The sequence below is a fragment of the Girardinichthys multiradiatus genome, chromosome 17 (assembly GCF_021462225.1).
Source record: "Girardinichthys multiradiatus isolate DD_20200921_A chromosome 17, DD_fGirMul_XY1, whole genome shotgun sequence".
NCBI lineage: Eukaryota > Metazoa > Chordata > Actinopteri > Cyprinodontiformes > Goodeidae > Girardinichthys > Girardinichthys multiradiatus.
In genome coordinates, this window is record NC_061809.1 from 6,309,536 (window position 1) to 6,322,464 (window position 12,929).

Here is a 12,929-nt window from a genome sequence, read left to right on the forward strand (position 1 = left end):
TCTTGACCTTGCCTTGCCTTTTGGATTTATGCCTCAGCCTGCACCCTGTCGGACTATTTGAATTTTGTTTGTCGACGTTGTTTCCTGCATCTGGTTTATGCCTCTGCCTGCCCCTTGCCTGACGCCTCTTGGTCCGATCGTTGACCCTGTTTCTGTCCTCGGATTATTCAGCCTGGAGTCACTTCTTACCTGTGCTGTGGTGATCACCGCCTGCCGCCCACTGAGGTTTCCCCTCTGGGTTTCAAGTTCCACTCAAGACAAAAGCAGGTTAGTGGCTTTTCTGATCCCTGCAAAATCTGTAGATACTACAATTCACTAATCCCTCTTTCTGCCTCAGTGATTCCTGGAAGCTGTGAGGAGTGTTACCTGTGTGATGTTTTCCTGTGGCTGAATAAACCTTTTAAACTTTCAGTACTGTGTCTGGCTGAATCTTGGGTCTGCCTTTTTCTGATTCATAGCATATTCTGTACAACCATTTAGTTATTCATTCCTGTTAAATATGTGATCACTATAAAAAGGTATTTTTTTCCCTGATAAATCCATTTCCATTTTTCCATCCTATGAACCTTTCACTCATGTGGCCCACATCATTCATCATTCATACCTTGGGCTTTCATTCATTCCTGTCACACTCTTCTCAACCATACGTTTTCAACCCTCAAACACAATCTTTGGATTCCTATTGTTCCTGAACCCCAGAGATCTTATGACCTAAGTAACAATGTGTCAATGGATCCATTTGTCAGGCTGGTTGGTCTCAGCCACCTTTTCAGGCATTCTTCACTGAGGAGAAAAATATATGTTTAGGGTTATCACTCACATCATCAGGCAATATAGTGGGACGACTCTTCATCAACCTTTCCAGAGAAATCATGAGTATTGTGACCGGCAATGCCTGAAAATAACAGGTTAGATCACAGTCATTCCAAGTACAACAAATTAACACAAACAAGAAATCACAAACTTGGGTACTGAAATCAGCATTCTTCTTTCTTTCGCCATCTTCATTTCACAAAGCATAATCATATTTGTACATTGTTATTTCCATTATTACAGGTCCTTCTCAAAATATTAGCATATTGTGATAAAGTTCATTATTTTCCATAATGTAATGATGAAAATTTAACATTCATATATTTTAGATTCATTGCACAGTAACTGAAATATTTCAGGTCTTTTATTGTCTTAATACGGATGATTTTGGCATATAGCTCATGAAAACCCAAAATTCCTATCTCACAAAATTAGCATATCATTAAAAGGGTCTCTAAACGAGCTATGAACCTAATCATCTGAATCAACGAGTTAACTCTAAACACCTGCAAAAGATTCCTGAGGCCTTTAAAACTCCCAGCCTGGTTCATCACTCAAAACCCCAATCATGGGTAAGACTGCCGACCTGACTGCTGTCCAGAAGGCCACTATTGACACCCTCAAGCAAGAGGGTAAGACACAGAAAGAAATTTCTGAACGAATAGGTTGTTCCCAGAGTGCTGTATCAAGGCACCTCAGTGGGAAGTCTGAGGGAAGGAAAAAGTGTGGCAGAAAACGCTGCACAACGAGAAGAGGTGACCGGACCCTGAGGAAGATTGTGGAGAAGGGCCGATTCCATACCTTGGGGGACATGTGGAAGCAATGGACTGAGTCTGGAGTAGAAACATCCAGAGCCACCGTGCACAGGCGTGTGCAGGAAATGGGCTACAGGTGCCGCGTTCCCCAGGTCAAGCCACTTTTGAACCAGAAACAGCGACAGAAGCGCCTGACCTGGGCTACAGAGAAGCAGCACTGGACTGTTGCTCAGTGGTCCAAAGTACTTTTTTCGGATGAAAGCAAATTCTGCATGCTATCGAAGCATCCTGGGCCTCCATAAGACCTCAGCAGTGCCGCAGGCTGATTGCCTCCATGCCACGCCGCATTGAAGCAGTCATTTCTGCCAAAGGATTCCCGACCAAGTATTGAGTGCATAACAGTACATGATTATTTGAAGGTTGACGTTTTTTGTATTAAAAACACTTTTCTTTTAGTGGTCGAATGAAATATGCTAATTTTGTGAGATAGGAATTTTGGGTTTTCATGAGCTGTATGCCACAATCATCCGTATTAAGACAATAAAAGACCTGAAATATTTCAGTTAGTGTGCAATGAATCTAAAATATATTAATGTTAAATTTTCATCATTACATTATGGAAAATAATGAACTTTATCACAATATGCTAATATTTTGAGAAGGACCTGTATTATATACAAAGAAGAAAAAAATACATGACATTCCAGTCTTGATGTGTACCAGCTTATGAAGGAATAAAAGAAGATAAAAAGCAAATAGATTAGTTATACACAGAATCATTTCATTCAGAAAAAGGAAAGTATAGCCTACCTTTGTAGCACCTGGTGGTCTGACACAAACACTATGGATATTTGGCTTCTCGTCACCCTTTTGCAGCATCAAGTAGTGAAAGTTGGAAAATTTATTTGTACTTCTGCCAAACACAATAAACCTGTTTATGCATAAATCGGAATTTATAATCTAGCAGGGATTTAATTGTTTTTAAATTCCATCAATTAAATCAACTATATCATTAATGCAACTACCACATTTGGTGAAAACTAAGCTTTAGTATAGGACATTAATTTTAATTTTGTCAGAAGGCAATGGTAGGTTTATTCTTTTCAAATATTATAAAGTTAACAGCATTTTTTCTCCTGCTGTAAGTCTTAAATGAGTGAAAGTTTTTCCAAGTTTAATCGCTGCAATTAATTGTTGTAAAGTTTTCAAAAAATCATCTTTTGGAGTCGGATAAAATCTGAGTCTAACTGGTCGAGCTAAAATCCTAAATTTATTATTGTTTAGAAGCCTGTTGCCTTAAAATTGTCACAATATCGTTCTGAGAATGTTTTCCCTTCCAGCCCATAAAAGAGTTTTCACACAACTGGTGCTGCCAATCCTAGAACACGCTGATGTTATTTATGGCCATGCCACAGAAACTAATCTCCATCCCCCTCAAACGTACTGCGTATTTAGAAATACTTAAGCCAATTTAATTCACTATATGGCCTGAGAAATACTGATCAGTTATCTTTTTGTGTTTTACACCAAGAATTAGGAAAAATGTGATGTTTTGCATTTCAGTTTAAAGCTCCATCGGCTTGGAATACTTTGCCTCACTTACTTAGCTGTATCACTGTTATACATATTTCTAAGTTGCCTTTACTTACTTTATTGTAAAACATCTTTCTCAATTATACCTTTTATTTCTTTCCATACATAATATGTGCCATGATAGGGTTGAATAAAGTCAAAATCAGGTTGAAGGACATTGGATATTCCCAGCAAATGTTTCTGTTTGGCCATGATAAAGCTGCTCTCTTGTAATCATCTGGGTCCATAACAATTTTTGTGGTATTCATCAGCAAGATTATAACGACTCTGAATGCTCTATTGTAATATAGCTTTATTTAGATCTATCTATATTTTTTCTAATGCAGTAAGTCTGAATGGGGTCACTAGTTTTTATTAGTTGCTAATATTTTAATAATGCTAAGTGCTAATTTCATTAGTTCTAGTGCTTGTTTAACTGCACTTAAGGGTCAGAGTATTGTGTTCATTAAATTGTGAATGTAAGTATTAAATCTGAACCATAGATACCATTTTTAAAATCTGGTTCAATTAAATTTAACTAACTGAGTCCTGTGGAAAAACGTATCCGTTTAGAAGGCTTAATGAAATTGATGAACACAAAAATTAAAAGCATGTTATGTCTTATAATCTTAGTTTGTCTTGCCCAGTTTTATAAACGTACCGTAGAGTTTCAGTCAGCTATAGCTTTTCCCTTTCAATTACAGTTTGTGTTTATTTCAAGTAACTAAGGTGTGTTTCATTTAACTCAAGTTTTCTCCATTTCAGTCCAGTCCAGTAATTCTGTTAAGGTACATTTAATCTTGTGTTAAATTTGAGTCTAATTTGATCATTCTGAATATGACTGGAAAAAGTCCAAACATCTGTTAAAATCTTTTTGTTTCATCATAAAGAACTGACCTAATATTATTATGGTACTGTTGAAGATCAGACCTGTTCTTGTAGTCTTTAATTATTATTGTAGCAACCCTTAGATGGCATATAGATAATACCTTATTTAATAAGTAACACTACACCCGTTCAGAGGTTCTGGTGCCTGATATGTGAAGACTTATCAAAGTGTCTGAGATGTAATATTTCACCTTCCCCTTCACTTTGCTTGTTGGGCAACTTTGATGATGTCATCATAGAGGCAAATTCAGTTCACATGGTTTTCACTGCCTTATGCATCGCTAAGAAAACTATCCTCATGAACTGGAAAAATAAAAACCTTCTTAATATTAATCAGTATAGACATTTTCTGTCGGATTATATAAGTCTTGAGACAGCCTCTGCCTCCACGTCAGATCAATCTCTCTGGGCTCCTTTAATCGGCTACATCACCTAGTGGGGGTGGGGCGCTCTTGGCTTCATCCTGTGAGGCGTTGTGGCGGATTGGGGGGGTGTCTGGGTTGGGGCATTTGGGGTGTCCCTGGGCTGGGATCGCTGGGGGGTCTGGCTCTGGGGGCTGTGGTCCCGGCCGGGGTGGGGCTTTGGTGGCTCTTGGGGGGGACATCTGGTAGCTGCATGCGATGCTTTTGGGGGGCCTGCGGCGACGCACATAGGTCACTGGCCTGGTGCCCGTGCTGCTCCTGGGTGGGTCTGGGGCGGGCTTGGGGCTCGGGGTCCCTGGGGCGTATCGCCCCCCGGGCTGGGGTCCTGGCTGGGCCTTGGGGGTCTTAGGTCCTGGCGGGTATGTTGCCGGGGTTTTGGGCTGGTGCATGCCCGGGCTCGGGGACCTTTGGTGTATCGGTGGGCATAAGGGCCTCCGAAACTGGTAGGTAGGTCCCATCTCATTGCAGGTGCTCCTTCCTTCAAGGAGCACATTCTGCTGGCGGGGAGGAGGGTCTGCGGGAGGGGGTGGGGCGGTGTCAACCTGGGTGTCCAGTGTCTTATGTGCTCTGGGAGTTGTTCGAATGTTGGGGTGGGTGTAGGTTTCCTTCTGGGGTGGGGAGGGGTGGTTGGCCTTGGATGGTTGGGGGTGTTGTTTGGTCTTGGGTGGTTCCGGCTAGGTTTCTGGTTCCTTGTCTTGGTTCCGGTTACTGACGCTGGTCCCTTTTCTGTCTGGGGGAGGGGGTTCGGAGGGGTCTGCATGGTCCGAGTGTGCAGGCTGGCCGGGGTTGGTCTCGGGGTGGATTGGTCTCGGCTTCCGGATGGGTTTTGGTTTTGGCTCTGTGGGCTCTCTTGCCTTTTGTGGGCAGGGGTATGGGTGTCGGGCATGTTCTAGGACCTGGATGGTGCGGGTCTTCTTTTCGTGGTGGTGCACTTTCATGGGGGGCTTCGTTTTTGGGGGGCTGGTAGGGGTACATTTGCGCAGTGTGGGCTTTGTGTGCAGCTTTTGCTTTGGATGCTCTTTGCTGCATTCCGTCCTCCACTGTATGGCGAGCTGTGGTGTTGGGGTGGTGGTCCTGTGCGCGGCGGCTATGACCTCCGGGCGTGGGTGTGGCAGGGTGGGCGTCGCTGGGCTCTGCGCTTGCGTCCGGCGTCTCGGCCTCATACAGGGGTGGGGTTTGCTCGTTTGCTGGATGGTTCCTGGTGGGTTCGGTGTGCTTGGGGTTAGTGGTCCTCGCCGTGCCCCTACAAATGCACAGAAGGATGGGTGGTGCTGTGGTGCTGGCTCGGGGGGATCTGCAGTCTGGCTTGGCTCTATCGTTTTTGCTTGGCTGACCTGGATGCAGGTGGGTCTGCGTCTCTGGATGGGGGTGTGACCTCTTTGCTCCGTGTGCTGGGGCCTTTCTGTGGCGCCATTCGGCTTGCTGGGCCAGCGTCTTTCCCTTGGGCATGGTAGTGGGCGGGGTGGTGCATCGTGGGGTCTGCTTGACTGCCCAGCTGGCCCAGTGGTCTCGGTTTGCCTGTCTATGGGGGGGTGCATGTACCTATCATTGGGTGGGCCTGCCGTTTTGGGTCGGGTGTGGTTTGGTGGCGGCCTTGGTGTTGGAGTGTAATGTGTTTTGTTGCCCTGCTTGCCTGGTTGTGGCTGCTGTCTGGTGCCGGGCTTCGGGGGCTGGGCGCTCTGTTGGCTCTGGCCCGTGGGTTTGGGAGTGGCTGGACGTGCTGGTCATGTGCCCTCCTTTGAGTGTCGTATTTTGGTTGCGCTGGGCTGGCTGGTCTGCTCCTTTGTTTGGAGTGGGGCTGCATTCTTGGCCGCTTGTGGCTGGGTCCTTTTTGTTGGGGGTCGGTGGCTACTTCGGGCAGCGGACTGGGTAACGGGGCTGGGGTTCGGGGTCTGAGGGGCTGGGTGGTTCCAGGGGGGGCTGGGGACGTTGGTCCCGGTTTTCAGTTGGTTCTCGGGCCTGTTACCTGTCCCTAGTTTTTTGCCCGGCAGATGTGCCTATGCCTCCCTCCTTTGTTGGGACTTGGCAAACGGGGGGGCCTATTGGGGTCAGCCGGGGAGCTGGCTCCCTGGGAGAGCGGTTTGCCCCCCAGTCTTTCCATCCCCAGACACCTCCCTCTGCCAGCTCCATCACAATACCACTCATGGAGGGCCTTGGGGCCGTCGCTATTTCCCATCTGTGGTCGGAGGCCGGGAGAGGGAATGGGCTGGGGTTTGAGCTGGGGTTGGGGATCGGGTCTTGGGAATTGTGTGGTGCTGGGATGGCATGTCGGCTCTCTCGGGATCGCTTGGGTTCCCTTGGATCTCGGCCCCTGGCTTTGGGCCCTGGTCTGCCGGCTGGGTGGGTTCCGGGCTCCGGCGGGGGGGGTCTTAGCCGACATTTATTGGGATGTGGCCCCGCTTTGATGGAGGGGCTGGACTGCTTCGTGGCCATGCGGGGGTGCCGCCCGCACCCTCGCATGGCCGTGGTGCGCCATGCGGGGGTGCGGGTGGCCGGTGGGCTGGGGCGCCCCCGGGTTTGGGGGTGGGGTTGGCTGGGTGCAGGGTAACTGGGGCCGCCGTGGCCTTCTTTCCACGGCTTCCTTCTGTGGTCCTGGCCCGGGGTCGGGCGCTGGGCTGCGGATGGCGGGCGGGTAGGTGGGGCGGCAGAGCATGTCTTGTGACTACACTGGGATGGCTGGCGGGGTGTGCTTGGCCCGCATGGCCCGGGTCCCCGGCCGGTGCATGTATCCCTCTCGTGGACTGGTGGGCTGGAGCTGCTGGTACTGTCTGGGGGGTTGGGCGAGCTTGGAGGTGTGCTGCTCTGCAGGCTGTCTTGTCCGAGGGAGGATCGGGGCGGTGGACTGGGGGGTGGCATGGAGGGGCTGCGCCCTGTGGGGTGGAGGGGTTGTGTCCACTTCTAGGGCGTGGGGTCACTGGCGTTTGGATCGGCTGGGCGGCGATGGTGGAGCTGAGCTGGATAGTATTTCTCCCTGGGCGGTCGTTGCAGTGGCAGTGATGTAGTGTTTTTTGTTGCTGTGGAGGGCGTGGTGGGGTCACTGGCCCTGGGTGCCTGCCGCTGGCCGGGTACCTCTGGGTGGATGAGTTTGTCCCATCATGGTGTGGGGTTGGGGGTCCGGTTGTCGGTTAGGTGCTGGGTGGGGTATGCCCTGTTGCGCCGGTGGGCGGGGGTGGCGCTGTGCAGGGCCCTTGCCTTGCCGTTGCGGCGCGCTGTGTGGTGGGGGAGCAGGGTGTGGCGGGGGTTCTTAGAGTGGGGCTGTGTGTGGAGCTTGCGCCGTGTGGGTGTGGCTTCATTGGCTTCTCGGCCACGGAGTTCAGCTGTGAGGGTGTGCCCCTGTGGGGGTGGGGATTCGTGCTGTTTGGGTTCGGGGGGATGTGTTCGATATCGGTGTCCTTATTGGGGGTGGCCCTGTGGGGAGGTTCTTGTTCTTGTTGGGGTTCACTCGGGGTGGGAGACTCATGGGGTTGAGATCAGGGCTCGTTGGGGGGTCGGGACTGCTCCGTCCTGGGACGGCTTCGGTTGGCGGGTTGCCTTGGGCCATGTGGACCCCTCTTTTGTACATAGCCCCCTCTCCGGAGGTGGATGGGGGTTGTTGGGGACTGGGTTCGGGGCAGGGGGGCGGGAGCTGGGCCGGGGTCACCCGGGTCTGGGCAGTACCGGCGCTGTCTGCCTGCCTCTGCCCCAGGAGGGAAGGGGACTACCTCCTGGGTCCGGGGGCTGGTTGCCCTGAGGGGGTACAGGCGCCTGGACCTGGGAGTATAGAGTATGCATGGGGAGTGTGAGTGAGTGTATGACGTCCATTGTTGTTATCCTTATGTTGGGTGTGAGTGATTTTATGTGTATGCATGAGGGTGGGAGTGGGTGATTGTGTGCCTGTTTTTTTTTTTGTTTTTTTTTTGCGACAGGTTGGGTCTTGAACTGCTTCCTCTCCTGCCTGGATCAGCTTCCTCCCCACCACACCGCCTGCTGGTGGTTGGAGTCTGTGCCCACTGGTGTACTTGTGGTTGTTGGTGTCCGCGGCCGGGTGCTTTGGTGTGGGCTGGCTCACTCCTGGTGGCTGCTTGCCGGGGCCTGGCCCCCTGGGCTCTGTCGGGCCTCTGCTTGGGGGGAGGTGTGTCCCGGGGTCTTGGGCCTTTGGGTCCATGGCTGGATCTGCTCGGGCGTGGACGGCTGCCGGCGGGGCCTGTGGACTCTTTGCTGCGGCTCCCTGGGGCTTCTGCACAGTCGCTGCTGGGTGGTTCCCCTGGGATTCTCCAATGCTCTTCTCTGGGGGGGGTTGCGGTAGACCCGGCGGTGGTTCTCCTGGGGTTCTTGTGCTTTGGGGGGCCTTTAGATGTCTGTGACTCAGATCTCCTCAGTGTCCGTCCAGGGACCATGGGGCAGGCCTGTGGGTCCTCACACTCGCTATTGCATATTTTTGTGGAGAAACCTTGTATACAAAAGCGCGTCCACACTCATACTCACAGGTGTTAAGCTTCAGGTGTTGACAGATACACAGATGTTCTATTTTGGGCTGCACCTCTCATTAAGTACATTTTACATTCAGAATTACCGTGTACTATTTTGTTAAAAAAAAACAAAAAACAGCTGTAGGTGTATAAGCAAGCAGGGTGTAATCTTGTATTCTCTTTATCCTTCTTTCTCTCCTCCACTCTTTCCTCCTTTTCTCCCCTTTTTCCCCATCTCTCTCTTTTTTGAGCTTCATTTTTCCTTTTCATTTCAGTCTCCGTGTCGGTAACAATTGAAATATTCCCAAAGAAGTTTATAATAAAGTTTCTTCTATAAATATCAAGCAGAGCTTTAAAGCATTAGCTGTGATGCTCTGCTTGTGAAAGTAAATCTGTTGGGCAATTTGTGGCACTCAGACAACAATTCTGAGCGATACTCTGCCGGACAGGACACAATAAAAAAAATAAAAAAATAAAAATAAGTAACACTGAGCGTCAGACAGTTTAAAACGTTTTTACCCTTCAAGCAGGCGGTCCATGGCCAGGACTGCTTCCCCATTATATCTCTTGTTTGAACTGTTTCCCCAGACCTAAAAATTCAAAATTCTAATTAGTTTCATATCAGAAAACAATTTAAATTAAATGTACCCCGCCACATATACCCTAATTTTTACACAACATGAAACTGACATTCATTTCACAAAAACAGACAGACAAAATGGACAGACATTGGTCACATAAAAGTTTGATTACCCGGTTTGTAAAAGAATTGTAAAAAATTGAAGACAGGTCTATGAGCCTTCTTATGTTTATCAGTATTTTCAGTACAGGTAGAACCGTTGCTATCTTTGTATGATTTTGGAAAAATTCTGGAAACCTTATTGAGATAGAAATTTGGCAATGATCATCAGAACATCAGACCTTTATTAGCGCTTTTAAGGTCCCTCAAAAACACCCTACAATGAAATCAGTCATTCCCATTCACACACAGACAACTTTTCCCCATGACTGTCATGAGTGTCTGCTTGATGGTTTTTAGGATTTTGTGTGATGACTGATTTGGTGTGTACTTGATTGATCGATTTTAATGATTTTATGTTTTTATAATGTAAAGCACTTTGAATTGCCCTGGCGCTGAAATGTGCTATACAAATACATTTTACTTACTTACATCTGTCAGAGCAATTTCATTTGCAAAAATTTAAATATAATTTTTGTTTTATAGCCTTATAATACACATAATTTACTCATAATCCTTTTTGTTTCCACTAAGGTCTGTTTTGAATGCTTCAATTCTATTTTATTCCACCAAGAATCAATAAGGTGGTCTTAGTGGGGTCCACCTTGAAGGTGTTGTTTGTCCGGTTCGTCCAGTTTGGAGAAGTGTTATGTTATCATTGTCAGGTCAGTGAGGTTCATAAATCAGTCAGAACCTTGGACATTTGGTCTTGGGTCATTTGGTCTGTGCACATAATGTTTCATAGATCCAGTCTATGATCAGTCAGCAAAACTTCCACACAGTGTGATGTTATTTCTGCGGTAGGTGAAGTTATCATCTCATGTAGACTGACATATACTGTTGCATTTGGAGAGGATCTCAGATTAAATAAACCTAGTTAGAGCTTCAATCCAGGTTCATTTTGTGTCTGCAGACTTTAGCCAGTTTTTCTTTTTGTATACATAGTTCTGTTAGCTCTCCATACTAACCGATGAGATGCTGGTTTGAAAACCTGCACCAATTAACGTTTTACTCCCATTCATCTTTCAACTTCCCCTGGATCTTTATTGGAGAAAATGAATGCTATCGTCAGAACTCATGATTTCAGGCACTTCCATGGAGTGATTTTCTCCTCTTTCCCTTTTTAGAAGGAACCTTTTCCTTCAGCTTTGTTTTCTGCTCCCATGTTAGAAAAATCAATCATTATTTGTTTCCATGGAGCACTGTGGACTGGAATGCTGCCCAGCCCTGCTTTTAATGAAACTTTTGATTAAACTAACTGCAGATTTCACACGGTTACACATTTTGTGACATTCTTCAAATTATCCTTTAATTTATGACTTTTGAGAAATGAGACCTGTTGCTTTGAACCAGCACAGTGATTTCTGCTGTTTTCCTACTTCCCCCTGTTGAAAGAGAAAAGGTTATCATATCTAAGGTTCTACTTCTAGAGAATCACATAAACTTCTGGTGGTCCGGTTTTGGCCCGTGGACCTTGAGCCACATGCAGGGTAGAGTTACAATCTTTATCAGAGCTCTCAGCAGAAAAGAGCTTCTGCTGTGTGCAGAAGTGTAAAGGCTGATCTTGCTGTTCTCTCTGTTCTTTAATTTTCAATCTAGTCTGACTCCATGCTTGAGTAGACTAGGTTTTTTCATGAGTTTTTTAACAGAAAGCGGGGGAAGATTTTCTTCGCCTGTTGTTTATGAATCGCAGTGCTGCTGTATGACAGAGTAGGAGAAAATGATTTCCCTATGAAATCTCCACAAATTTCCAAAATATTCCCACAACCTGCATGTATTTGCACCAGCTGTTAAGAGTCCAATTGTTGTTTTGTGGTTTCAGCTGGATTTATAATTCGCTGTTTGCCGTTTTAAGGTGGATAAGGGGTATTACTCTCATTCATACTCAGTTTCTCACGGGGCCGCCTCCATGACTTGCTTTTTATAAACAACACTCAGTTCTGGCCGACCGGGACGTATGACACGCTATGTTCCGAACTCCCGGTCCAATTGAAAGCGCTCTAAGCTCGGCTTCCAAGACACCAGAACACATTCACTCCACCGGAGGATGGATTCAGCGTGCAGTCCTTGTTATCACCGCTAGGTTTCCAGACTACACACTTCCTCAATCCACCGATCTCTTTCACACAGTATGGCACAACAAGTTATGTAAAAACATTAATCATCATTCACAATACTACTGTTTACCGAGGCAAGCCTGTAAAAACAGGTGGAGACTATCTTTTACTACGCCTAAGTTTCAACCAACTTCCGATCCTCCAAAGCCAATTCTCTGTCTTATTCAACCACTGTGAGAAATTTCCTGATTACTCTCAAACAACATCAATACTACTGTTTCACGTGAAGCGTGCCTGTAAAAACAGATGGGGACTTATTTTGTTTAACTTCGTACGCAAGTTTCCCAGAGTGTCAAGATCATTGAGTCATCCATCAATCAACCAATCCACAGATTAAATCCATATAGATCAATTTACCAATTAAATCAATCAATCAGTCAACCCTGAGGTCAACCGATCCCCGCTCCACGAGCCGGATCCACTATCTTATTCAAACCTTTCTTCTTTAAATCACTGATTAGTTTTTTTTTTATCTCATGCATGAGTTCTCTATTTCTGACGTCTTTTTACCTCTTCATCTTTTTCACCATTTTCCACAACAATATAGACTGAGTGAATGTCACTCCGTACTTAAATTTGGATCAGTGGAAGTCCAGAAAAAGAGACGTGAGAGCCGAGCCTTGCAGCAAAAGCGCCTGTCTACCATGTATTTCTGCCTAGCTGATGAGATGACCGCGGTCTGTACTGAAGGCTCGGTCCCCCCGCCGGCGCTGTATGGGATCCTCCTTGCGGGGTTGGTCTCGTTTGGAACCTGGACAGTTGGACGAGCCCCCACTGTTTTAAAATGGGAGTTTTTACTCTCGTTCCTCCCTGTGCACCACCGGGTCTGTTTCTCTCCAGTTCTGAGACTCAACCAGTAAAACCAACAACGTATTTACCTTGTGAAATAATGAGAAATGGTTAAGTATAAAATCAAGATTAATGCCGAAATGATCAGTGTACAGAGTATACAATTTAACAGATACAGAGTGACATTCACCTTCGGTACCGGGCCCCCCTCAGCCCATCTTAGGGATGAATCGAGAGGAGCAAAGAATGGAGCGAGTCCTGCTTTTATCTATGCCTGTTCTTAACCCTCCTAAAGGGTGTCATGTGTTGCGTCTTATGTGATATCAACAGTTATGTTGTGTAAGTTGTAGCAGTGAGCGGTGCAGCAGATAAGCAACAATGGCAGA

The 12,929-nt window shown here is 47.0% G+C and overlaps 1 protein-coding gene across 1 annotated transcript; it reads right to left on the reverse strand.

Moving 5' to 3' along the window:
• Window positions 1-4,443: 4,443 nt before the first annotated feature.
• Window positions 4,444-7,306, reverse strand: LOC124883401 (basic proline-rich protein-like). The gene is made up of 5 exons (XM_047390530.1): window positions 6,417-7,306; window positions 6,084-6,315; window positions 5,785-5,972; window positions 5,164-5,693; window positions 4,444-4,964 (listed from the first exon to the last, which is right to left on the reverse strand). The coding sequence occupies exons 1-5, from the start codon at window positions 7,304-7,306 to the stop codon at window positions 4,444-4,446; spliced, it is 2,361 nt and encodes a 786-aa protein (XP_047246486.1).
• Between the last annotated feature and the right edge of the window lie 5,623 nt (window positions 7,307-12,929).

What these genes read in the sequence shown, in the direction of transcription:
- LOC124883401 (XM_047390530.1), bottom strand. Translation starts at nt 7,306, where the DNA reads ATGCCACCCCCCAGTCCACCGCCCCGATCCTCCCTCGGACAAGACAGC. An exon ending in GCAGACCCACCTGCATCCAG is followed by an intron (nt 5,694 to 5,784) that starts GTCAGCCAAGCA and finishes GTGCATTTGTAG; the next exon opens with GGGCACGGCGAGGACCACTA. An exon ending in CAGACAGAAAAGGGACCAGC is followed by an intron (nt 4,965 to 5,163) that starts GTCAGTAACCGG and finishes CCCCTCCCGCAG; the next exon opens with ACCCTCCTCCCCGCCAGCAG.